The 26,211-nt window shown below is 67.7% G+C and overlaps 1 protein-coding gene across 7 annotated transcripts in view; it reads right to left on the reverse strand.

Annotated features, from left to right (window-relative positions):
• Nucleotides 1–2,337: 2,337 nt before the first annotated feature.
• The window catches only part of TNRC18 (trinucleotide repeat containing 18), a 73,350-nt gene continuing 49,476 nt past the window's right edge, over nt 2,338–26,211 (reverse strand). For all 7 annotated transcript variants that reach the window (XM_045576767.1, XM_036423446.2, XM_045576771.1 and 4 more), the window contains 13 exons: nt 23,869–24,111; nt 19,448–19,860; nt 14,634–14,789; nt 14,117–14,258; nt 11,452–11,569; nt 10,895–10,970; nt 10,711–10,819; nt 9,689–9,805; nt 9,221–9,385; nt 6,738–7,981; nt 4,988–5,224; nt 4,516–4,590; nt 2,338–3,568 (listed from right to left, as the gene is read on the reverse strand). In XM_045576767.1, the coding sequence (XP_045432723.1) occupies nt 3,362–3,568; nt 4,516–4,590; nt 4,988–5,224; nt 6,738–7,981; nt 9,221–9,385; nt 9,689–9,805; nt 10,711–10,819; nt 10,895–10,970; nt 11,452–11,569; nt 14,117–14,258; nt 14,634–14,789; nt 19,448–19,860; nt 23,869–24,111 (3,302 nt within the window). In that variant the 3' untranslated portion in view covers nt 2,338–3,361. The remainder of the gene's footprint in view (nt 3,569–4,515; nt 4,591–4,987; nt 5,225–6,737; nt 7,982–9,220; nt 9,386–9,688; nt 9,806–10,710; nt 10,820–10,894; nt 10,971–11,451; nt 11,570–14,116; nt 14,259–14,633; nt 14,790–19,447; nt 19,861–23,868; nt 24,112–26,211) is intronic.

A 26,211-nucleotide genomic window follows, 5' to 3' on the forward strand; every position in this document is an offset into this window, starting at 1 on the left:
AGGGTTGGGGTTAGGGATAGGGTTAGGGTTAGGAACAGGGTTTGGGTTAGGGTTAGGGTTAGGGTTAGTTTTAGGGATAGGGTTAGGGTTGGGGTTAGGGATAGGGTTAGGGTTGGGGATAGGGATAGGGTTAGGGTTAGGAACAGGGTTTGGGTTAGGGTTAGGGTTAGGGTTAGTTTTAGGGATAGGGTTAGGGTTGGGGTTAGGGATAGGGTTAGGGTTAGGGTTGGGGTTAGGGATAGGGTTAGGGTTGGGGATAGGGATAGGGTTAGGGTTAGGGATAGGGATAGGGTTAGGGTTAGGGACAGGGTTAGGGTTAGGGTTAGGAACAGGGTTTGGGTTTGGGTTAGGGCTAGGGATAGGGTTGGGGATAGGGATAGGGTTAGGGCCAGGGCCAGGGTTTGGGTTGGGTTAGGGATAGGGGTAGGGACAGGGTTTGGGTTAGGGTTAGTTTTAGGGATAGGGTTAGGGTTGCGGTTAGGGATGGGGTTAGGGTTAGGGTTGGTTTTAGGGATAGGGTTAGGGTTGGGGATAGGGATAGGGTTAGGGTTAGGGCCAGGGCCAGGGTTTGGGTTGGGTTAGGGATAGGGTTAGGGACAGGGTTTGGGTTGGGTTAAGGATAGGATTAGGGCCAGGGTTTGGGTTGGTTAGGGCTATGGCTAGGGTTAGGGACAGGGTTTGGGTTGGGTTAGTGATAGGGACAGGGTTTAGGCTGGGTTAGGGATAGGGTTAGGGACAGTTTTGGGTTAGGGTTAGGGCTATGGCTAGGGTTAGGGACAGGGTTTGGGTTGGGTTAGTGATAGGGACAGGGTTTAGGCTGGGTTAGGGATAGGGTTAGGGACAGTTTTGGGTTAGGGTTAGGGCTATGGCTAGGGTTAGGGACAGGGTTTGGGTTGGGTTAGTGATAGGGACAGGGTTTAGGCTGGGTTAGGGATAGGGTTAGGGACAGTTTTGGGTTAGGGTTAGGGCTATGGCTAGGGTTAGGGACAGGGTTTGGGTTGGGTTATGGCTATGGCTATGGCTAGGGTTAGGGTTAGGGTTAGGGAATATGGTCATGGTCATGGCTCTGCACTAGGGTTAGGGTTAGGGACAGGCTTTTCCTATTGGGGTCCTGGTTAGGGCCGGTCACTCGCCATCACTGAACGTCTAATCGCCTCCTGTTCCCTGTGATGCGGCCGTGGGGCAGCCAGCCTCAGCGCCATGGTTATGTGACTGGTTGTCAAGCAGGAACTTGGGTCCGGCTGAGCCTGGCCTCAGGGACAGGAGGGTGGCAGCACCAGTACCAGGGCCTTCCTGACACCCCCCCGCCGTCCCCCGAGCTCAGGGCCATTCAGACCAGAGCATGTCTTCCGGTGTGAGCCCAGCTGGGAGCTGTTTTAAATATTAGTTAGGAGAAGTGAGTCCGGCCCGTGTGGCTCAGTGGATAGAGATTGCTCTCAGGCTGCAGGCTCTGAGTCCATTCCGGTCAGGGCACATGCCCGCCAGGAGTTTGGGGCTGGATCCCCAGTAGCAGGTGTGCAGCAGGTATCTGATCAATGATTCTCTCATCATTGAAGTTGGTCTCTCTCTCCCTCATCCTCTCTGAAATCATTAAAAATAAAAAATAGCTGGGACTGGTTTGACTCAGTGGATAGTGCCCGTCGGACTGCGGACTGAAAGGTCCCGGGTTCGATTCCGGTGAAGAGCATGTACCTTGGTTGTGGGCACATCCCCAGTACAGGGTGTGCAAGAGGCAGCTGATCAATGATTCTCTCTCATTGATGTTTCTAGCTCTCTATCCCTCTCTCTTCCTCTCTGTGAAAAATCAATAAAATATTTTTTTTTAAAAATTTTTTTAAATAAAAAATAAATAAAAAGCCGAAACCGGTTTGGCTCAGTGGATAGAGCGTTAGCCTTCGGACTGAAGGGTCCCGGGTTCGATTCTGGCCGGGCATGTGCCTTGCAGTGAGGGGTGTGCAGGAGGCAGCTGGTCAATGATTCTCTCTCATCGATGATTCTAACTCTCTATCCCTCTCCCTTCCTCTCTGTAAAAATCAATAAAATATGTTAAATAAATAAATAGATAAATAAATGGAAATGCAGGCCCCGCCCGCCCTGGCGGAGAGCCCCTGCCCTGATGGATGGACAGGAGCCGTGACGCCCGCTTTCCCGTGGGAAACGCGGGGTGCGCTGGCACTCTCCCCCTCTCCCGTTAGCCATGGGGAGCCGGGGCCAGTGACCCCCGCTCCTGTGCTCCGAACGGCCAGCGTGCCCCCCCCCCCCCCCCCCGCGGAGCCCGTCCCCGCCCCCCGCCCTCCGGAGCCCACCAGCCCGAAAGGAACCATCCAGACAACGGGCTTTCCAATTACAGCTTTTTCTTTTCTTTTTTGCTTTTTATGAAAAAGATCACACAGAATTCGCCAACAAACAAAATTCCAAAAGAAACGAAACAAATGAAACAACAATTCCCCCAAACGATAGAACCGAAGTCTGGCTTTTCTTTCCCTTAAGATTGTCTGGGCAGCGCCGCCTCCCGCGGGCGGGCTGCTAAGTGCTTCAGGCGACCTGGCGCTGGGCCGCAGCCTCTGCTCTCTCCTCCTGTGGGGGCGTACAGTACACCTGCCGGGGGTGTGCCTGGGACAAGGGGGGCCCGTGAAGCTGGGTGCTGGACACTCACAATCTAACAGGAAATAAAAATAATATTCTGCACGTCAGAATGTTCGCTTTTTTTTTTTTTTTATAATTTCATAGCTATTTTTCACAGTTTTAAAAAGTTTATATTTATATATATTTATATATATTTATCTTTATATATAATTAAAAAGTGGACTCCACTTAAGGGTGTATCATACAGGGGAGCGTCTCGGTACAATAAAACTGTACAGGTAGGAATGCCGCCTCCCTCGGGCTGGCCGCCGGCGTTTCAGCACCATGGGGTTGTCTGTAGTGTGAGGGTCCGCGCCAGGCGGTGGGCCTGCCGGGGTCTCCGGGCACGCAGCCCCCTCCGCCTGGCGCTCGGCCAATGCTCGGGCGTCCTGAGAGGGTGGGGGCCGCCCCGGCAGGTGCCCGCGCAGGCCTGGCCCGGTCAGGGAGGCCGGGGGCGTCGGGCCGCCCGCCCCCGCGGGGGGCTGAGGGCGGGCCCTGGGGCCTCGGGAGGCCCACGGCGGCAGGAACCGCAGAGCGGGGTCCGGCGGGTCCGCACAGTGTCCTCCGTCCGAGTCACGGGCACGCGGGCTTCCCGGTGGTGATGGCGAGGCTGGGGCTGGGCAGAGCCCGACCGCGGAGAGCGGCCCCTCTTGGCAGGCACCGAGCGGGGGGAGCGGGGCCCAGACGTGTGCACGTGTGCCCGTGGCACGCTCGCACGGGCGCCGCGCAGGCCCGCTCAGCAGAGCACCGGCACGCCGTCCGTGGAGAAGATCATGCCGGTGGTGGGCTCGTAGGTGCCGGCCAGGTAGTACAGGCCCTCGCTGTCCTGGTGCTTCTTGGTCTTGAGCATCTGCTCGTACTGCTCCAGGCCCACCACCAGGCACTTGTGCGACACCGTCTGCACGTCGTTCTCGTCCACGTGCGAGGACTGGTACAGCGCGCGCTGCGGGGAGGGGGGGGGGGGCGGGCGGGGGCGTCAGCGAGGCCGCCAGGAGGGTCCCCAGACAGACCCCGAGGGGAGACCCCCAGACAGACCCCGAGGGGAGACCCCCAGACAGACCCCGAGGGAGACCCCCAGTCAGACCCCGAGGGAGACCCCCAGACAGACCCCGAGGGAGACCCCCAGACAGACCCCGAGGGGAGACCCCCAGACAGACCCCGAGGGGAGACCCCCAGACAGACCCCGAGGGAGACCCCCAGACAGACCCCGAGGGGAGACCCCGAGAGGGAGACCCCCAGACAGACCCCGAGGGGAGACCCCCAGACAGACCCCGAGGGGAGACCCCCAGACAGACCCCGAGGGGAGACCCCGAGAGGGAGACCCCCAGACAGACCCCGAGGGGAGACCCCCAGACAGACCCCGAGGGGAGACCCCCAGACAGACCCCAAGAGGAGACCCCCAGACAGACCCCGAGGGGAGACCCCCAGACAGACCCCGAGGGAGACCCCCAGTCAGACCCCGAGGGAGACCCCCAGACAGACCCCAAGAGGAGACCCCCAGTCAGACCCCGAGGGGAGACCCCCAGTCAGACCCCGAGGGGAGACCCCCAGACGGAGACCCCGAGGGGAGACCCCCAGACAGACCCCGAGGGGAGACCCAGAGGGACCGCGGAGAGGGAGGGCAGGACTAGAGGGACCCAGAGCCTGAGACAGAGACAGGAGACTGGGAGACAGAGACAAACGAACGAATACAGAACACCATGACCAAAGGCAGACAGAAAATGAGAGACAGAGAGACAGACAGACAGACAGGACGGGGGGTGACACCATGAGAGACCAGACACGAGTGGCAGACAGACAGACACAGCTGCTGAGGCTGGTGGCACTGGGGCCGCCCTGGCCGGGGCGAGGTCTGAGGAGAGACCCCCCCCCCCCCCCCCGCCCTCCTACCTCCATGAAGTCCTTCCTCTGGCTGGAGGCCCGCAGTGCGGCCGGGAGACTGCGGCCAGACTTGGGGTCCCAGTGCTGCCGGCAGACGCGGGCATGTGAGCCGGGCCCCACCACCCCCACCCCCGGCTGCCCCCACGGCGTCCACCTGGGCCGCCCCCCCGGCCCCCCTCACCCGCCCCCCCGGCCCCCCTCACCGCCCCCCCGGGCCCCCCTCACCGCCCCCCCCGGCCCCCCCTCACTGCCCCCCCCGGCCCCCCTCACTGCCCCCCCCCGGGCCCCCCTCACCATCCCTCCCGACCCCCCTCACCGCCCCCCCCGGACCCCCCTCACCATCCCTCCCGACCCCCCTCACCGCCCCCCCCCGACCCCCCTCACCATCCCTCCCGACCCCCCTCTCCGCCCCCCCCTGACCCCCCTCACCATCCCTCCCGACCCCCCTCACCGCCCCCTCCCGGGCCGCCCCCGCGCCCACCTGGCCTTCGTGCAGGCGCCGGCCGGGGCTGGTCTCCTCGGGGTGGTAGAACCACTTGACGCGCACCACCATGTTGCTGCCCCAGGACTCCCACATGCTCTGGATGCGGCCGATGTAGGGCAGGTTGGGGCGGCCGGCCGACAGGAACACGGCGCAGTCGCCGATGCGGATGGTCTCCTTGCCCCGCACGATGGCCTTGTAGAACAGCTTGCGGGCCTTGCCCTTCATGCCACGGCGCTGTGGGTGTGTGTGTGTGTGTCAGGGCAGCCGCTGCCCCCCCGCCTCCGCCCCCTCACCCCGGGCCTGGGAGGGTGAGGGGAAGCGGCCCCCCTGGCTCTGACGGGGGACCCCCCACCTCGCTGGCAGAGGGACCTGTTCACACTCAGCACCTGTGCTGAGGACCTGGCGCCCGGCCCAATCCTAACCCCAAAGATGCCCCGAGGCCGCAGACTCCACGCCTGCTGTGGGCCCACCAGACAGGGACCCCGGGCTGGGGGAGAGGGGCTCAGCCCGTGGCTGCCTCAGGGGGGCCCAGAGCCCCCAGGCTGAGCCTCAGGGCCGTACCCCCCCCGGGCTGAGCCTCAGGGCCGTACCCCCCCCCCGGGCTGAGCCTCAGGGCCGTACCCCCCCCCAGGCTGAGCCTCAGGGCCGTACCCCCCCCGGGCTGAGCCTCAGGGCCGTACCCCCCCCCAGGCTGAGCCTCAGGGAGGCCCAGAGCCCCCAGGCTGAGCCTCAGGGCCGTACCCCCCCCACGCTGAGCCTCAGGGCCGTACCCCCACCCCGGGGGCCCTGAGCCCCCAGGCTGAGCCTCAGGGCCCGTACCCCCCCCCCGGGCTGAGCCTCAGGGCCCGTACCCCCCCCCGGGCTGAGCCTCAGGGCCGTACCCCCCCTCCGGGCTGAGCCTCAGGGTCGTACCCCCCCCTGGCTGAGCCTCAGGGCCGTACCCCCCCCCGGGCTGAGCCTCAGGGCCGTACCCCTGGGCTGAGCCTCAGGGCCGTACCCCCGGCAGCACAGACGTCACCCGAGGCAGGCCACTCCTCGCAGGGCTCAGTGCACCGTTTTTGCTTAAATCAGAGTCACCTGCACACTGACTGCCTCCGCACCCAGCGGGCCTTCCTACCGGGACCCCCGGACCCCGGGGGCGGCTCTGACGTCCCGGACACTAACCGCTGTGCCCACAGCGGCTCATTTCCTCCGTTCTAGGCCCAGCGAGAGCCGGTTCTGGGTGAGAGGGTGCGGCGGCTGCTGAGCCAGCTCATCTCTGACACCAGTTATGTCTCCAGCATCAAAAGGCTCTGCCCTTCCCACAACCCCCACCCCCTGCCGAGCCACCCCCGCACCGGGCACAGGATGTGGTCTGGCTGATCCTGACCCCCACCCTCCTCCTGGCACCGTGAGGGGCTCAGAACCCAAGCCAAGGCAACTTCGGCATGAGCTGGGAAGTAGGCCCTGTCCTGTCTGCGCTGGAGAATACGCTGGGAGCGCCTGCTGCCCCAGGAGGGGGGCTGCTGGGACGGAGAAACTGAGGCCGGAAGCATGGATCGGAGAGGGGCTGAGGACAGCCTTCAAACCCCTGGATCCGGCCGCACCTGAAGCCGCCCCCGCAGAGCAGAGCCTCAGCCACACCACCGGGGCAGAAGCGGCGGATGCTAACACAGGAGGAGCCCCGCCAGGGGGCGCAGGACAGCAGACGCCTGTCCCGGGCCCAGAGGCCGGCGCAGGTCTGCGTGTCCGAGGCGAGGCGGCCTACCTGGGTGGGCTTGCCGAACCACTTCCAGAGCTGCCGGGCGGGCAGGAAGGCGGCGATCTTGGGCCGGTTCTCCACCGAGGGCAGGCGCTGCCGCTTGGCCAGCTCCTTGGTGGTGGGGAGGTGGACGCCCTCCCTCTTCTTGGGGCGGCTCTTGGCCCCGGGCCCGGCCTGAGCCTTGGGCGGCGGGGGCTGCGGCGGGGCGGCCTGGGGCGGGGGCGCCGGCGCCTTCTTGCTGGGGGAGTGGGCCGAGGGGTGCGCCTTGCCGGCCGGCTTGGGTGCCTTGCCGGGGAGGGCGGGCGGGGCCGGGGGGCCGGCCGTGGGGGCGGGGGCCGCCTCCTCGTCGGAGCTGCAGGAAGACTCGTCCGTGGTGGAGGAGGACGAGGAGGACGAGGAGGACGACGATGATGACGACGACGATGAGGACGATGATGATGATGATGACGAGGAGGAGGAGGAGGAGGATGAGGAGGAGGAGGAGGAGGAGGACGAGGAGGAGGAGGAGGAGGAGGAGGAGGAGGAGGAGGCCCTGGAGCTGGAGGCGGTGCAGCTGCGGCCGCCGGCCTGGCCATCCTCCTCGCCCTCAGTCTCTGAGCTGCTCCCGCTGCCGCTGTCGCTGCTGCTGCTGCTGCTGCTGCTGCTCTCGGACTCCTCGGCCCCATCCTGCTCCGCCTGGGCCTTGTCCGGGCTCTTGGGGACCCCCGAGTCCTCGAACGGGAGCCCCGCGCCCGGCTCCGGGGCCAGGTCGCCGGCCGGGGCGTAGCCGCCCCGCCCCAGGAGGCCCTTGTCGGGGCGCCCGGCCGGCTCCTCGCGCTGGAGCAGCAGCGCCTCCTTGGCCTTCTTGCTCTTGGGGGACATGACGCCCTCGCGGTCCAGCTTGACCAGCAGCTCGGCCTCCTCGCCGGGCCTGCGGGCGCCCTTGCCCGGCTCCTCGGCGGCCCGGGCCTTCTTGGGTTTGGGGCGGGTGGCGGCCATGGTGACGGGCCCGGCGGCGAGGGGGGCGGGCGCCGGGGCCGGGGCGGGGGCCGGCAGCTCCCCGAAGGCCTCGGGAGCCGGGCCGCTGGGGAACGGGGGCGCCGCGGGGCCGGGCTGGGGGGGCGCTGGGCGCGCCTTGGGGGCTTTGGTCCGCTTGTCCGCAGGCTCTGGGGGGCTCTTCTTGGAACTCGGGGTGCTGGCTGGCTCCAGGGCCAGCGGGGCGCTGGGAGCCTCCTCCGCGGGGCCCCCCTCCTCCAGGGCGGCGGCTCTGTCTGGAGGAGGCGGCGGCCGGTGAGAGGAGGCCCAGCCCAGAGCCCGCCGCCCGCCTGCCGCCCGCCTGCCGGCTCCACAGCACGGCCCGAGGCGGCCGGGAGCCGCAGCTCAGCCCGAAGCCTGAAGGCCTTTCCTGCAGGCTCCGGAGCACTCACACCTGGAGCACTCACACCTGGAGCACTCACACTCACACCTGGAGCACTCACACACCTGACACACCTGGAGCACTCACACCTGGAGCACTCACACTCACACCTGGAGCACTCACACCTGGAGCACTCACACTCACACCTGGAGCACTCACATACCTGACACACCTGGAGCACTCACACTCACACCTGGAGCACTCACTCACACCTGGAGCACTCACACCTGGAGCACTCACACACCTGGAGCACTCACACACCTGACACACCTGGAGCACTCACACTCACACCTGGAGCACTCACTCACACCTGGAGCACTCACACACCTGACACACCTGGAGCACTCACACCTGGAGCACTCACACTCACACCTGGAGCACTCACACCTGGAGCACTCACACACCTGACACACCTGGAGCACTCACACTCACACCTGGAGCACACACACACTCACACACCTGGAGCACTCATACGTGGAGCACTCACACCTGGAGCACACACACCTGGAGCACACACACTCACACCTGGAGCACTCACACACCTGACACACCTGGAGCACTCATACCTGGAGCACTCACACTCACACCTGGAGCACACACACACACACACACACACACACCTGGAGCACTCACACCTGGAGCACTCACACCTGGAGCACACACACCTGGAGCACACATACCTGACACACCTGGAACACTCATACCTGGAGCACTCACACCTGGAGCACACACACACACACACCTGGAGCACTCACACACCTGGAGCACACATGAGCACTCACACACCTGGAGCACTCACACACCTGGAGCACTCACACACCTGGAGCATTCACACCTGGAACACTCACACACCTGGAGCACACATGAGCACTCACACACCTGGAGCACTCACACACCTGGAGCCCTCACACACCTGGAGCATTCACACCTGGAGCACTCACACACCTGGAGCACACATGAGCACTCACACACCTGGAGCACTCACACTCTTGGCTCTGCCTCTGACATGAACGTGCCCTAAGCTGCTCCCCGGCTGTGGGGGGTCTCTGTGAAGAGCCATGTGCAGCCAGCCCCACACCCGTTGCCAACGTACCCCCCTTGGCTTTGGTGCTGGGTTTCCGCCCGCGCCCTCGCGCCTTGGTCCCCGGCTCCTCAGACCCAGGCGCACCCCCGTCTTTGCCGTCCCCGGTGTCTTTGCTGGTCTTCCGGCTGCGGCGCTTGGCGCTGGGCACTAGCAAGGCCGGGGATGGCTCAGCACCTGCAGGCAGGACAGACGGGGTCAGGCCTGGCCTCAGAGCAGTGAGGGGAGGGGCGATGACACCAAGGAGCGGACCCCACATGGGAAGGCCTGGGGGCAGATGGAGGGCCTGGGGTGCAGTGGGAGGCCTGGGGGCAGATGGAGGGCCTGGAGGCAATGGGGGGGCTGGGGGAGGGACCTGGGGGCAGGGGGAGGGTCTGGGGGCAGGGAGAGGGTCTAGGGGGCAGCGGAGGACCCAGGGGGCAGCAGGGAAGGATGGGGGCAGGGGGAGGGCCTGGGGGCGGCGGGCACAGGACCACTCACACTGGATCTTGTAGTCGGGAGGCAGGAGGCGGATGTGAGAGAGGGGGATCCTCCCTGTGTCTCCATCATCGAACTCCACAGTGATGAGGTCCCCGTCGTCCTCGAGGCCCAGCAAGCCTGTGGGAGAGGCAGGATCAGGGGCAGGGGCAGGGCAGGGGCAGGGCAGGGGCAGAGCGCCCGGGGCCGACCACCGACAGGCCGGGTGACTGCCCAGTCACAGGCCAGCCTGTGACAGAGCGGGTGCGGGCCCGGAGGCCTGCGGGCAGGGGGGCAGAGCGGGGTGCGGGGGGGAGGCCAGCGGGCAGGTGGGCAGAGCGGGGTGCGGGGGGGGAGGCCAGCGGGCAGGTGGGCAGAGCGGGGTGCGGGGGGGAGGCCAGCGGGCAGGGGGCAGAGCGGGGTGCGGGGGGAGGAGGCGTGCGGGCAGGGGGGCAGAGCGGGGTGCGGGGGGAGGAGGCCTGGGGGCAGGGGGGCAGAGCGGGGTGCGGGGGGAGGAGGCGTGCGGGCAGGGGGGCAGAGCGGGGTGCGGGGGGAGGAGGCCTGCGGGCAGGGGGGCAGAGCGGGGTGCGGGGGGAGGAGGCGTGCGGGCAGGGGGGCAGAGCGGGGTGCGGGGGGAGGAAGCCTGCGGGCAGGGGGGCAGAGCGGGGTGCGGGGGGAGGAAGCCTGCGGGCAGGGGGGCAGAGCGGGGTGCGGGGGGGGAGGCCAGCGGGCAGGGGGGCAGAGCGGGGTGCGGGGGGGGAGGCCAGCGGGCAGGGGGCAGAGCGGGGTGTGGGGGAGGAGGCCTGGGGGCAGGGGGCAGAGCGGGGTGCGGGGGGAGGAGGCCTGGGGGGGAGGAGGCCGGGGGGGGAGGAGGCCTGGGGGGGGGGGAGGCCTGTGGGCAGGGGGCAGAGCGGGGTGCGGGGGGAGGAGGCCAGCGGACAGGAGGGCAGAGCGGGGTGCGGGGGGAGGAGGCCTGGGAGGGAGGAGGCCTGGGGGGGAGGAGGCCAGCGGGCAGGGGGCAGAGCGGGGTGCGGGGGGTTGCGCACCTCGGACCACGGTGCCCGGGTACAGGCACCGGTACTGCTGGCTCCAGTACGCCGCGATCCTGGTCCCCTGCGGCAGGTAGCGTGTGGAGGCCGGCCGCACGTCGATGATCTGAAAGGCCCGGGACTGAGCACCCGGCGGCGAGCAGACCAGCCACCCCCGCCCGTCCTCGGGGCCGCCCCTCACCGCCTCCTGCAGCAGCTGCTCCAGGCAGTAGATGTGGGGCCGGTTCCCGCGCTCCCCCTCCACCACCACTCGGTATCTGCAAGGCCGGGGCGAGGGTGGGTGGGCAGGCAGAGGTGGGACCCCGGGACCCTCCCGCCCTGCCGGCACCAGGGCCCCTCCCAGGACGCCCCTCTGGGCCTCAGTCTCCTCATCTGTACAACCAGGGGCTGCAGGTCCGAGCCGGCCCGCTGGCCCCCTGCCCTCCCCGCTGAGCCCCAAACCTGCTGCCCCCCCGAGAGGACTGTCCCCCGGCGAGCGGGCACCGGTCCACCCGCCCGCTCTTCCAGGGAGCTGCTCAGAGGGGAGCCCGGCCGCAGGCAGCACGGCGAGGCCTGGGGCTCGGGCGCTCCCCCCCCCCCCCGCCCCGCACTCACATGTCGGGCGAGTGCGCGGTCTGCACGGGCCCGGCGTGCGCGGTCTGCACGGGCCCGGTGTACCCGGTCCGCACGGGCCCGGCCGAGGGCAGGACGGCGAGGCCTGGGGCTCGGGCGCCCCCCCCCCCCCCGCCCCGCACTCACATGTCGGGCGAGTGCACGGTCTGTACGTGCCCGGCGTACAGCAGCTTGTCGTCCAGGGGGATGAGCACACGCAGGCCGTCCTTCAGCTCGTCCTTGTCGATGATGCAGGAGCGCGGGGCTGCGGAGGCGGGGGCAGCTCAGACCCTCCCCCCCTCCCTGCCCCCTCCCTCCAGCGGCCCCCAGGCCACCCAGTGCCCTGTGGGAAAGTGTGTCGCGCACGTGTGCCCGGACAGGCCAGTGCAGGGTCGTGCACGCAGGCACTTCCGGAAAGGCCCAGGTGGGTGCGAACCGGGTGCAGTCTGCACACGCCACCCCTCCCCATCCCAAGACCAGCACCCTGAGGCCAGGCATGAGGCCTGGGGTCATCAGCACCCTGCTGCCTGTCAGCCACCCTCCCACCTGCCGTCCTGGAAGCCATCTGTTCTGCTGGAAAACAGCCCAACTGCCCACCAGAGGCCTGAGGCCTCACTGGCCTCCACTCTCCCCGAGCCCCCAGCACACGCCGTGAGCACACACCTGGCCCCTGAGCCCCAGCACACGCCGTGAGCACACACTGGCTCCTCCAGCACACGCCGTGAGCACACACCTGGCCCCTGAGCCCCAGCACACGCCGTGAGCACACACCTGGCCCCTGAGCCCCAGCACACACCGTGAGCACACACTGGCTCCTCCAGCACACGCCGTGAGCACACACCTGGCCCCTGAGCCCCAGCACACACCGTGAGCACACACTGGCTCCTGAGCCCCAGCACACGCCGTGAGCACACACTGGCTCCTGAGCCCCAGCACACGCCGTGAGCACACACTGGCTCCTCCAGCACACGCCGTGAGCACACACTGGCTCCTCCAGCACACGCCGTGAGCACACACTGGCTCCTCCAGCACACGGCTGTGAGCACACACTGGCTCCTCCAGCACACACCGTGAGCACACACTGGCTCCTCCAGCACACGCCGTGAGCACACACTGGCTCCTGAGCCCCAGCACACGCCGTGAGCACACACCTGGCCCCTGAGCCCCAGCACACGCCGTGAGCACACACTGGCTCCTCCGGCACACGCCGTGAGCACACACTGGCTCCTCTGGTACACGGCCATGAGCACACACTGGCTCCTCCGGCACACGCCGTGAGCACACACTGGCCCCTCCGGCACACGCCGTGAGCACACACTGGCTCCTCCAGCACACGGCTGTGAGCACACACTGGCTCCTCCAGCACACGGCTGTGAGCACACACTGGCTCCTCTGGTACACGGCCATGAGCACACACTGGCTCCTCCAGCACACGCCGTGAGCACACACTGGCTCCTCTGGTACACGGCCATGAGCACACAGTGGCTCCTCCGGCACACGGCTGTGAGCACACACTGGCTCCTCTAGCACACGGCCGTGAGCACACACTGGCTCCTCCAGCACACGCCGTGAGCACACACTGGCTCCTCTAGCACACGGCTGTGAGCACACACTGGCTCCTCCGGCACACGCCGTGAGCACACACTGGCTCCTGAGCCCCAGCACACGCCGTGAGCACACACTGGCTCCTCCAGCACACGCCGTGAGCACACACTGGCTCCTCCAGCACACGCCGTGAGCACACACTGGCTCCTGAGCCCCAGCACACGCCGTGAGCACACACTGGCTCCTCTAGCACACGCCGTGAGCACACACCTGGCCCCTGAGCCCCAGCACACGCCGTGAGCACACACCTGGCCCGAGCCCCAGCACACGCCATGAGCACACACTGGCTCCTGAGCCCCAGCACACGCCGTGAGCACACACTGGCCCCTCCAGCACACGCCGTGAGCACACACTGGCTCCTCCAGCACACGCCGTGAGCACACACTGGCCCCTCCGGCACACGCCGTGAGCACACACTGGCTCCTCCAGCACACGCCGTGAGCACACACTGGCTCCTGAGCCCCAGCACACGCCGTGAGCACACACTGGCTCCTGAGCCCCAGCACACGCCGTGAGCACACACTGGCTCCTCCAGCACACGCCGTGAGCACACACTGGCTAGCCCCCGGTGCAGAGGAGCGAAGTGGTCCATGCACCCAGGAGCCTGGCCATCCCATAAACATGCCAGCAAACCCAGCCGGGTCAGCTCTGCCCCCACAGAAATGGAGACGCGTCACCTGGCGGCCGCTGACCACTGCACCCCGATGGGGGCCCCAGTGCTCCTCTTGCTCCACATGCGCCCCTAACATGCTCACCTCCCCCCCGGCCCCCTCCTCCCGCTGCCCTCAGCAGCTCCACAGCCCTCGCTGGATCCTGGCAACAGCCCCCACGGACTTCCTGCCCCAGCACCACGCAGTCCCCTCGATGCGGCTGCGAGACTCGGAGCCCCTGACCCCTCTGACCACACTGCCCCGCCCCCACGGGCGACCTCCGCAGCGGCCTCTCCTTCCGGGGAAGCCACAGGCCTCAGCCCCGCCCCGCCTCGCTCACCGCTCACCGCTCACCCGCGGCCCCCGCCTCGCTCACCGCTCACCCGCGGCCCGAGCCCAGGCCTGGCTCACAGCGATCCTCCCGAGCCCAGGCCGCGCCTTCCCCCGTCCACCGCGGGACGGTGCCCTCTCGGCCCTGCCCCCCGCAGGCCCGGCCACCTTCCCAGGGGAGCCCCGCACCCGCACGGCAGGCCTGGCCGCGGCGCTGTGGCACTCACCGGGCGTCAGCGGCCGCTCCGCGGCGCCCCCGTGCGGCAGGAGTTCGTCCTCGGAGAAGCTGGAGTCCTGGTTGGCCTCGAAGTCCTCCTCGGCGGCCATGCTCTCCATCAGCTTGCTCACCGCGCCGCCCTTGCCCCGGTTCTGGGGAGCGACACGCGGGACGGGGCTGAGGACGGCCCGCCTGCCCGGGGACACCCCTGGGAGCCGGGCAGCCGGGCAGCGGCGCTGTGGGCCTGTCCAGGGGTCCCCGCAGGGTCCCCCGGAGGCCGAGGGAGGACAGGGACCTCACACGCTCAGTGCGGGCGCCCAGTGCCGGGCACTGAGCTGGGCTCATCATCAAGACAGGCGGCTCGGGGCCCTCCTTGGGGAAACTGAGGCAGCCTGCCCCATGTGCCACGGACCCCAGGAGGCTAGCCGGCGTCTGGGGCAGGCACACCCGCTCGCACCGTCTGTGCGTGGGACAGGCACGCAGCCACGGGGGACAGGGGGCCCGTGTGGCCCGGCCCTGGAGCTCACCTCCTTCTTCACCTCCTTCCCCTTGGCCTTGGCCTTGCTCCTCTTGGCGGAGGCGGCCGGGGAGCCGGTGTGCGGGGCCCGGGCCTCGGGGGGCAGGACGGGCGTGCGGGGCGGGGGCAGGGCTGCTGCGGGTGCCGCCTCCTTCCCCTTCTTCTTCTGTGGAGGGAGCGAGGACAGAGGCCATGGGGGGCGGGCAGGGAGGGGAGCCCGCCGGCTCCTCCCCCGCGCAGGCCCCCCTCCCCCGTGTTCATGGCAGCAGCACGGGTGCGGCCGGAGCCGGTGACGCCGAGGCGGCGTGTTCTGGGCCATCGGCATCGTGTCTCCAAGAGACAGCACCGGGCGTGTCCGAGCGTCGGTGCGTGCATCACAGCAGGTCCCGGCGCCCCAGGAGCACCGTGAGCCCTTCCGGAACCTTCCACAGCGCACACCCCGTGAGCACGAGGGCTGTGCAGACACAGCGCTTTGTAAGACGCAGCGGGCTTTTCAGACACAGACGGAAATCTACCAGAAGTCCCGCTGGCAACCCCCGGCCGGTGTGCCTGGCAAACACCGAGGGGCCTCTTGGTTTTAGCAGCTGCCACCGGCCCCGCACGGGCGTCCCAAGCAGCCGCCCGAACGGCATCTGTGTTCTCGCTCTTCCGAAGGGGCAGCGGGTGAGCAGTGAGTGAGGCCGGGCTTGGGGGAGAGGCCGGCCAGCCTGGGCCGCCTGGCAGGAGCGGAGAGCGGGCCACTGCTGCCCGCCCCTCCTGGAGGTGCGTTCCCGCCCACCAGCCCCGGGGCCAGGGAGACCACACCCCTCCACGCCCCCCCCCACCCCCACCCCCTCCACCACTCCCACCCCCACCCCCGCTGGTGAAACGGGCGGCCCCTCCGGGAGACTCGACATGGCCCAAGGGCACGTGCTGTGCACAGCTTCACCATCAGAGCCAGCCCCTGTAACAGCCCAATGCCGGCCACAGCCCCAGCCCCAGCCCCTGCCCCTGCCCCAGCCCCAGCCCCTGCCCCAGCCCCAGCCCCTGCCCCAGCCCCAGCCCCAGCCCCAGCCCCAGCCCCAGCCCCTGCCCCTGCCCCTGCCACAGCCCCAGCCCCAGCCCCAGCCCCTGCCCCTGCCCCAGCCCCAGCCCCAGCCCCTGCCCCAGCCCCAGCCCCAGCCCCAGCCCCTGCCCCTGCCCCTGCCCCTGCCACAGCCCCTGCCACAGCCCCAGCCCCAGCCCCAGCCCCTGCCCCTGCCCCTGCCCCTGCCACAGCCCCTGCCACAGCCCCAGCCCCAGCCCCAGCCCCAGCTCCTGCCCCAGCCCCAGCCCCTGCCCCAGCCCCAGCCCCAGCCCCAGCCCCAGCCCCAGCCCCTGCCCCTGCCCCTGCCACAGCCCCAGCCCCAGCCCCAGCCCCTGCCCCAGCCCCAGCCCCAGCCCCAGCCCCTGCCACAGCCCCAGCCCCAGCCCCAGCCCCTGCCCCTGCCCCTGCCCCTGCCACAGCCCCTGCCACAGCCCCAGCCCCAGCCCCAGCCCCAGCCCCTGCCCCTGCCCCTGCCACAGCCCCTGCCACAGCCCCAGCCCCAGCCCCAGCCCAGCCCCAGCCCCTGCCCCAGCCCCAGCCCCAGCCCCTGCCCCAGCCCCTGCCCCTGCCCCTGCCCCTGCCCCAGCCCCTGCCCCTGCCCCTGCCCCTGCCACAGCCCCAGCCCCAGCCCCAGCCACAGCCCCTGCCACAGCCCCAGCCCCTGCCCCAGCCCCAGCCCCAGCCCCAGCCCCAGCCCCTGCCCCTGCCACAGCCCCTGCCACAGCCCCAGCCTCTGTAACAACCCAATGCCGGCCACAGCCCCAGCCCCTGCCCCTGCCACAGCCCCCGGCCACAGCCCCAGCCCCTGCCCCTGCCACAGCCCCTGCCACAGCCACAGCCATGCGGGCACGTGCGCAGGAGCGATCCAGGGCGGCCGTGGGCAGCAGGGAGGTGGGGGCGGGGTCACCACATCAAAGGTCTGAGCAGGTTGAATATGAAGAGAGAGAGAAGCTAATACTGGGCAAATGTTACTATGACAGCAGCAGAGGAGCGGAATGCAAAGCAGCAGCATTAAAAGGGACAAACAGGGACGAAAGGCAGCCGGCCGCCCCCATTGGGAAAGTATTATATGTACAGGTCTGTGCACACATGGTTTCTGTCTGATGCTCATCTTGGGTCAAGGAGCATCTCTAACGTGGGTGTCTCCTCCCCCTCTGACGTCTGTGATCAGGCAGTTCATCCCAGGGAGCACGGCTTTGAGCGCCCGAGGGAAGGGGGGCGACATAAAAAACGTTATACAGCCGAAACCGGTTTGGCTCAGTGGTAGAGCGTTGGTCTGTGGACTGAAAGGTCCCAGGTTCGATTCTGGTCAAGGGCATGTACATTGGTTGCGGGCACATCCCCAGTAGGGGGCATGCAAGAGGCAGCTGATCAATGACTCTCTCTCATCAATGTTTCTGTCTCTGTATCTCTCTCCTTTCCTCTCTGTACAAAATCAATAAAACATATTTTATATATATATATATATATATATATATATATATATATATATATATATATTTTAAGTACTTTTAAAAAAAGTTATACCTGAGTGAATACATTTTGGTTAATCCTCACTAGAGGACATTTCTCCATTTATTTTTTTTTAGAGAGAATGGAAAGGAGGGAGAGAGCAAAGGAGGGAGGGACAGGGCTTTACGTCCTCCTGCTCTGCCTGCTGATCCATCAGTAGGACTAGTAACTGGCTGCCCGTTCTGGAAGCCTGGCCGTTTTTTGGAGGAAGGCTCCACGTGTGACAGTGTGCACAGATGGGTATGGGTTGCTGCAGGCATCGCAACAGCCAAGACCACCACCCGCCAAACCAGCAGCGGGCAGGCGGCTGGCGGAGGTGACGGGACCCGGGCTGGCCAGAGGGGGATGCCGTCCGGCCGCTCAGAAACACTCATTGTAAAAAGCACAATGACAGCTCCACACGGGAACCACGACCAGAACGCACGCCTGCAGACAGGACGCGGAGCCCGTCCAAAGCAGCACGCTCCCGGCGACGGGGTTCAAGTCTGCCTTCTGCTGCTGCCCACTCCTGCGCCTGCTCTGGTCCCCTTCCTGCGCCCGGGACAGACTGGGAGCCTGCCCTCCCACCACAGAGGCGCCGGGAGAGCCAAGGCCGGTGGCTGAACCGCCCGCGCTGCGCTCTGGCCGCGGGGCCCACGCGCAGCTGCTGGGAGCCACGGCGTGTGGGCCTGAGCGCCCAGCCAATGGGAGACACGCTGGCCTCGCCCTGTGTGCCCCTCCCAAACCCCGGGAACTCCCTGGTCTCCGGGGCGGGGCCGGCGCGGCCACTCCTGGTCCCTGCTCTGGGGCCAGGAGAGAGGCTGGAGGCTGAGATGGTGGGGGGTCTCGTCCATGTCATGAGCCTCCAAAAACCCGAGGGCGGGGAGCCTCCGGTGAGCACAGCGGTGCCGGAGGGCGGCGCCCTGGCGGGGTGGGGTGGGAGGGGGGGGGTGGGGGGAGCGGCGGCTGTGGCCTCGCCCCCTGCCCTGGCCTGGCCTCTGTGTGGGCTGCCCCTGAGCCGTGTCCTCTATAATAAATGTCCACGCAGTGTTGTCGGAATCTGCGCCGTGCGGAGTCCGCACACCTGCGGCCTGGGACTCCCGCGGGCAGCGCTGGGGGCAGGGGCGACCTGGGCGGGGCCTTCCCTGGGGCTCCGCGCCCCCGGCCTCAGGGTCAGAGTCTGCGGAAGGAACCAAGGTTTCCTTCGCCAACAACCCGCACCGCGGCGCCCGGCTGCCTGGGTGACGGCCGTCAGCGTCCGCTAGTCCTCCCGCCCCAGGCCCGGGAGCGCCAGCGGACGAGCAGCAAGGGGTGCGCAGCCCCGAGGTGCCTGGAGTGACCCAGCTGCGGCCCCGCACAGCCTCACCCCTTCCTGCCCCCCACTTCCTCCAGGTCCGTCTGTGAGCGGGTCCCGCAGGCCCGGGCGGAGCCGCAGGTGCAGCCCACCGGCCGGAGCCTTGAACGCGGCCCCTGAAGGGGACACCTGCCACCGCCTCCTGGCAGCCGAGCGGAAAGGGCCCATGCTCTGGGCCCCCACGGGCGCTCTGGGCCCCCATGGGCGCTCTGGGCCCCCACGGGCGCTCTGGGCCCCCTTGGGCGCTCTGGGCCCCCACGGGCGCTCTGGGCCCCCTTGGGCGCTCTGGGCCCCCACGGGCGCTCTGGGCCCCCACGGGCGCTCTGGGCCCCCATGGGCGCTCCACAAGCCACAGCGGTACGGACAGCAGCGCCTGGGCCTCTGTCACCGGCAGGAACCCGCCGCCTGGCACATGGCCGTTCCCGTGGGACCTTAGCACATCGCGTGTTACCACGTGTGCTGGGGCAGCTCCGGGCGCCGCCTCACAGAGGGAGGTCTGGCGTCTGATAACTGCCTTTTCCTCTGGGGTCCATGCCCCTCACACACACGTGAGCATGCATGCGCGCACACACACGCTCGCACACGCACACACGCACAGACACACAGACACACACACACAGACACACACTCACACACAGACACACACTCACACACACAGACACACACTCACACACAGACACACACTCACACACAGACACACACTCACAGACACACACTCACACACACAGACACACACTCACACACAGACACACACTCACACACACAGACACACACTCACACACAGACACACACGCACACACACGTCTGGGACGTCACTGAGTCGCGGGCAGAGGCCTGTGCGGGGAGGGAGGCCGGGCCGGCTCGGGCCTGTGCGGACACCGGGGCCACCTCCCGGGACGGCACCGAGTCCTACCTTCCGGGGGTCCTTGCGGTCCCGGGCGCGGGCCGTGTCCTTGCGGGGGCTGGGCGGGCCGGCGCGGGCGCCGCGGGGCTTGGCGGCGGGCGCGGGGCGGGGCGGGGCGGCGGGCGCCGCGTCGTGCAGGAAGATGCGCTCGCTGCGCCGCCGCGTCCACAGGTCGTCGTCGCTGGCCTCGGGCCCCGCCTCGAAGCCCGGCTCCCGGGGGCCGCGCAGCCGGCGGGCCTTGCGCCCCTTCTCCGCCGCCGCCTTGGCCTGGCCGGGGCTGGCGGGGCCGGGGCCCCGGGGCCCAGGCGGCGCCAGGGAGGGGCCCGGCTCCCCCAGGCCCTTCTTGGGCCGCAGCAGCCCGGCCGGCGAGCGCTTCCGCACCTTCACCTCGCTCTCCGAGTCCGTGTACTCCAGCTCCGTGCCTGGAGGGGAACGAGGGGGGGGCTGTGGACGGGCTCAGGGGCCCCACTTCCCACCCCGCTGCCTGGCCTCCCGGCTGCTGCCTGGCCTCCCGGCCGCTGCCTGGCCTCTGCCCGCTGCCTGGCCTCCGCCCGCTGCCTGGCCTCCGCCCGCTGCCTGGCCTCCGCCCGCTGCCTGGCCTCCCGGCCGCTGCCTGGCCTCCGCCCGCTGCCTGGCCTCCCGCCCGCTGCCTGGCCTCCGCCCGCTGCCTGGCCTCCCACCCCGCTGCCTGGCCTCCCGGCCGCTGCCCCGCTGCCTGGCCTCCCGGCCGCTGCCTGGCCTCCGCCCCCTGCCTGGCCTCCCACCCCGCTGCCTGGCCTCCGGCCGCTGCCTGGCCTCCCGCCCCGCTACCTGGCCTCCCGGCCCGCTGCCTGGCCTCCGCCCGCTGCCTGGCCTCCGCCTGAGGCCACGGCCCCCTCCCTCCCAGGGGCCCTCTGCCCGCGGAGCCCCCTCCGCTCCAGGGAGGAGCCTGAGGCGGAGGAGCCGGAGGACTCACCGGGCAGCATGCCCCGGACGGCAGGCCCTGCCCGCCCTTGCCCAGGCCACCGCCACCGGCTCCCCAAGAGCCTCAGACCCGGAGTGTGGACGCCCCTGCCCTGTGCCCGTGGGAACCGGAAGCCGGGACAGGTGAGCGGGGAGGCCCCCCCAGGACACCAACTCCCGGGCGGCGGGCGGGAAAGCCCGGGCGAAATCCCCGGCCAGCGGGCCCCTCCTCCGCTCCCCGGACCCACACCTCAGCTGGGAGGTCCCTGGGACCACTCCCTGTACAGGCGTGGCTCACATGGACCACGGCACCCTGGGGCCCAGCCCCGCTTCTCAACTCAGGGCCCGCCCCTCCCCTTCCTACCCCCGAGGGGCAGCCCTGAGCCAGCCCCGCGAGGCCAGCCCGGAGGCTCAGGCTCTGACCGCAAGGCCACTGAGCCCCCAGCAGCCCCTTGGCCTTCGCTTCTGCCGGCCCCTCCGCCGCCGCCTCTCCCGGCCTCCCCCGGCCTCCGCCTGGGCCTCCGCCCCGGACTGCGCCGAAGCCCTGGGCGTGGCCCTGGGAGTCTGTGTGCTCGCCTCTGTCACCATGGCCCTCACCACCCCGGCTCCATCCGTCTGCCCGCCCCGCTGCTCCAGCCCAGGACACAGCTCTGCAACCGAGACCTCCTGGAGCCCTGATCGTGGGGCTCAGAGCTGCCCAGCGCGGTGGCCGGGCCCGGGCCCGGGCCCGGGGACCGTGTGGAGGCTGTGCGGGACAGGATGGCGGTGACAGCCGGAGCTGACACGCGCACGGCACGTGAGCCGAGAAGCCGGCGGCCAGGCCCACGGTGGACAGCGGCGCCCGCGGAGGGCCGGGCGGGCGGGGGCGGGCACACTTATGGGAAGGAGCCACTGCAAAGCTTAATGATCCCACTAATTAATCTTTTGTTAACAGACCGCCTGCACAGGCAGGCAGCTGGGGGCTTTCACGGATGATTAGATGCGGCCCTAAAACAGGCTGCTGTTCTGCCGGGGATGAGGGAAGGACCCCCCCCAGCCCAGATGTGCAGAAAACTGCAGTCACTGCGCAGGGACAGGCAATGGCGAGACTGACACCCCTGCAGGAGAGACTGGAGCTGGAGGGGGGTCAGAAGACAAATACCTCTGAGATGGGGGGGCATGAACGGCCTGAGACAGAGGGACTGGTCCCTGCCAGAGTGCTGGGGTGAGACAGGGAAAGGGGTGCCAGGGCTGGGAGCAGGGCCCAGCACCATGGGCTCCTGTCTCTGCCCACAACCTGAGGCTTAGAGGAGGAAGAGGGGACAGAAGAGGGACAGCACAGAGAGCTCGACTGTCAGAGGGTGAGGAGAAACCACATAAACAGGGGCCACGCACCTGGCGGCCACGCTGATGACATCAGACAGAAGCCGCTCCTTTACACGGGAGGAGCACGGTTAACCCGCCCGGGAGACATGACAATTACAAACACACAAAAAAGGTGATGCATCCTGACCAAACAGGAATTCCCCTAAGAATGCCAGGTTGATTCAACACACCAAAAAAACCCACACACAAATCAATATAAGGTTCCATATTAACGAAGGACAGAGGCCACATGAACACCTGGACAGACACCGAAGACACTTCATGTTCACGGCCACGGACACTCGCTATTGTCAGGGCGTCCGGGACTTCCCAACTTAATCACGGAGTCAATGCAATCCCAGCCCCAAGCCCAGGAGCTCAGTTTGTGGGTTCTGACGACCTAATCCTGACGTTTCTGTGGAGACGGAAGACGCGGTCACCAGGTGGACACGGAAACAGAGGAGCAGTCTGAGGGCTGCTGCCACCCGACTTCCAGGCTTCCTGCAGAGCTTCCTGCAGAGCTGCGTGGTCAGGACAGGGCCGTGCTGGCGAAAGGACAGGCAGGGAAAGCAATGGGACAGAACGTGGAGCCTAGAAACAGACCCCAAAACACGTCCAAGAGCTGTGACAAGGGAGAAAGGACGGTCTTCTCAACAGATGGGCCGGACATCCACACGCAATAAAACCACACACACACCACATAAAGCCAGGAGGTCACCGTTTCATTCCTGGTCAGGGCACAGGCCAGGGCTGGGGTATGCAGCAGGCAGCCAATCGATGATTCTCTCTCATCACTGATGAGCTTCTCTCGCTCCATCTCTCTCTCGGAAATCAATTAAAATATATTTTAAAAAACAAAGCAAAAACACACACAGACCGCACTCCCTTCACAAAAAGTAACTCAAAATGGATCACAGACCGTAAGATGCAAAACGATAAAGCTTCTCGAAAATGACCTTGAAGAAAACCTCGGGGGCTGTGGTGGGGAATTTGTGGACACGACACCAGAGCACAGCCCAGGAAAGAAAGAACTGATAAACCGGACCTCAGTAAATCTAAAAAATTCCGCTTTGCAAAAAACGTTGCCAAGAGAATGAAAAGACAAGACGGGGCGGGATATCTGCAAAAGATACCGCTGATCAAGGACTGCTATCCCAAACATGTCAGGAACTCTCAAAATCAACCTCAAGAAAGCAAACAGCCTGATCAGAAAACGGGCGCTTCACGGAAGACATCCTGTGGGCAGGGAGCGCCTGAGAAGATGCTCCCTGTGGGTCCCCAGGAAAACGCAAACAAGGCGACCCACGCCCACACCCCAGGACACCGGCCCCCCGAGTCCCAGACACGGACTCCGAGCCGGAGCGGGGGCACCGAGGGCGTCCCCCTCTCTGGGACATGGTCTGCCGGCTCCTCGCCACCCGGCTCTCTCGCCCTCCGGCTCTCTCGCCCTCCGGCTCTCTCGCCCTCCGCGCTCTCGCCCTCCGTGCTCTCACCCTCCGCTCTCTCAACACCTGGCCCAGCAGCCACGCTCCCAGGTGTTCACCCAAAGGAGCTGCAGCCTCAGCTCCACGCGAAACCTGCACACGGTGTCTGCAGCAGCGCGGTGTGATGGCCACGACGTGGGGGCTCAGGATGCCCTCCAGGGGGTGCCTGATAAGCTGTGCACGTCCAGGCCACGGAACACTGGGAGCCCCAGGGAGAAAGGCACCCTCGGGCCACGAGGAGCGGCCACCGGCCTGGCTAACCGCGGAGCCAACCCCTTCCGCCGGTGCAGGCGGCTGCCCTGCGGGGCCTACCCGTCCACCCCGGCCAGCTCCCACGTCTCTCCCGGGTCAGCAGTGGGCTCCTGGACTCGCCGTGCTGGGTCGTGGACCCCGCACAGCCCACTCCCGGGTGCAGACCAGAGGCGCCTGCTTCCCAGACCTGCCCGCGTGGCAACTGAGGGGCGGGCCAGGCCACGCTGGGCTGAAGGTCACTCTGCCCCGCTCTGGGGGCCCCTCCTTGGGAACAGCACACCGGGCCCACGTCACCAGCCTCTGCTCCGGGCAGGGCCGCCCTGTGGCTCTGCCCTGCCCTCCCCGGGGCCTGTCTCCTCACCTGCAGGCTGGGCACGCGGCCACTCTGGCAGCACCGCCCCCACTTACCCATCAGGCTCTGTCGCTCCTCCTTCTTCCGCGCCTTCTGCTTGGCCTCCAGCTGCACCACCGACAGCGACGGCCCCACCGTGGGGCTGGGCAGGGCGCTGGCGGCAAAGCGGGCCAGCAGGCCCAGCCCGCTCTCCTCCAGGCCCGGCGACAGGGCTCGCTCCCGGGCCCCCAGCCTGTAGCCTCCGGCCTCGTCCTCCTCGTCCTCCAGCTTGTCCTCGCCCTCGTCCTCGGAGCTCTCATCTGGATGCAGAGAACAGGGGTCAGAGCCCGGCGGGGCCTGCGCCGCCCGCCCGCGCGCGGGAGCTCCGGCCTGGCTCCTTGCTCCTCGCCGGCTGGGGCGGGTCCCCCCACGGCCCGGTGCCCCGTCTACGCGAGCCCAAGCCATGGGCGTCCGGACGGCCCAGACGGGCAGCGGCTTTGGGAACTGAGTGGGTTTCTGTCGGGGGACGGCAACATGCACGTGTGCTGTGGGAGGACACGGACAGGACTGCAGACAGCGCTCCACGGTCTCACACGCACACACACACCCCGTGAGGCTCAGGAAGGAGGCAGGAGAGGAGAGAGGACAGCGGAGGCCGTGGGAGGGAGGAGCAGCGGGAGAGGGCCTGGGGGCTCAGGCACCTGGCGGTTTGGGCAGCCGGAGGCCTGGGGCTGGCGGCAGGAGGTGGAGTTTGGCCCCTTCTTGGGGGTAGGGGGCACCCACGGTTGAAGCCCTGAGCGGCTCTGGGGTCCAAAGCTGGCTCCCGTACCACCCCCTCTGGGACACCTGGGGCAAGTGCCCCACTTCCTCATCCGAGCACAGGGTGACCCTCCAGCCCACCCCAGGGAGGGAGGGTCCAAGCAGGACCGCACATCTGTAGGTGCAAGCGCCGTGCAGGCACGAAGAGAATTAGACACGCACAGAGCTGCCCTGTCCTACGGAAACTCCCGCCATGGGGGCCACGGGGGAGGGGTGGACAGGCCAAGGATGCAGGCGGGCTGCTCTGCACCGGGAGACGGGCCCAGGGGCTCAAGTGCTCAGGCAGAGAGGACTCAAACCCGGGGCAGGCTGGCTGTCCTGCCTCCAGGATTGTGGGAGAACTCTAAGGAAGCGCCTGTGTCTCCAGCTGACGATTGGATGGACCAGCGGCCGCCAACCTTTCGGACCTCACGGACCACCGGTTGGTTGGTGACTGCTGACCACTGTGCCTCTCCCAGGACCTGGCCCTGCCTCCCAGGCTGTGCGAACAGAGGTGACGGGCTGAGAGGCAGGGGTAGGAACCTCCACCAAGAGCTGGTCTAGAGACACAGCTCGCTCTGACCTTCCCGGGCTGACCCTGGGCAGTGGGGACAGAGCCCCCGAGGGACCTGCCCGAGCGCACATCTGCTCAGAGCTCTGGGCGCCTGAGGGGGCCTGGGGGCCTCTGGCCAGGCAAGGGGGCGCAGAGGTTGTGCCTGGGGCGGGCCAGTCTGGGCCGGGCCAACCCCATGTTCTCCTGCCAGTGCCCCAGGCCGCCTGCTGACTTGAGTGCAACCAGCGGCTGAATGTGGGTGCCAACAGGATCGAGGAAGGGCTGATCGGAAGGAGCCTCATTTCTGCCGAGTGACCCCTGGGTGCGGGAGGGGGTGATGAGCGTAAGCGATTGGGAAGGGAGCGGAGAGGCGGGAGGCAGAGCGGGATGCGTTAGGGGGGGAGGCGGGCTCGGAGCGATGGATGAAGCGATGGGGCGGGCGGGCGGGCGGGCGGCAGGCAGGCAGTGCACACTTGCGGTCCATTCACAGTGCGGACGTCACGTTCTGTCTCCGCCCCAGCGGGCCACAGCGGCAAAGCAGGCTAAGTGTAGGCAGACTTTCGGCAGCGCCTGGGTCCCCCACATCAGGTCCCCCGGGGAGGCGGTGGGGGCTGGCCGGGCTGGGGATCGGGGTGGACAGGGCCAGCCTCCCTGCTGCAGCTGCTCAGGTGTGGAGGCTCCGGGACCCGCTCCCCCGGGCGTCTCCACCGCAGGGCCCGGGGGGGAGGGCTGGCTCTGGTGTCGATGTCGGAGCGCCCACATCAGACCCGGAGAGCCAGTGCAGCCCCGCCCGGCACCCTGAGCTGGAGGAGTGTTCGCGAGGCAAAAGCCAGGAGGGGGCGAACCCATCACCACTGGGGGCCACAGGCCCGTGGCCTCCCGGGCCCTCCCGCCTCCCCGCGGAGCCCGGCAGGCCCTGCCGGCCGCTCCCCCTGGCTGTGGGGGGACCCAGAAAAGACCCTCTCGGGTGCTGTCCACACCTGAGGCCACAGCTCGCCAAGGGCGGAGGGAAAAAGCCCCAACGGAGAAACGCAGAGAAACTTTTATTTAAAAACAAAGCGGAACAAAA

The sequence above is a fragment of the Pipistrellus kuhlii genome, unplaced genomic scaffold (genome assembly GCF_014108245.1).
Source record: "Pipistrellus kuhlii isolate mPipKuh1 unplaced genomic scaffold, mPipKuh1.p scaffold_m20_p_8, whole genome shotgun sequence".
Taxonomy (NCBI): domain Eukaryota; kingdom Metazoa; phylum Chordata; class Mammalia; order Chiroptera; family Vespertilionidae; genus Pipistrellus; species Pipistrellus kuhlii.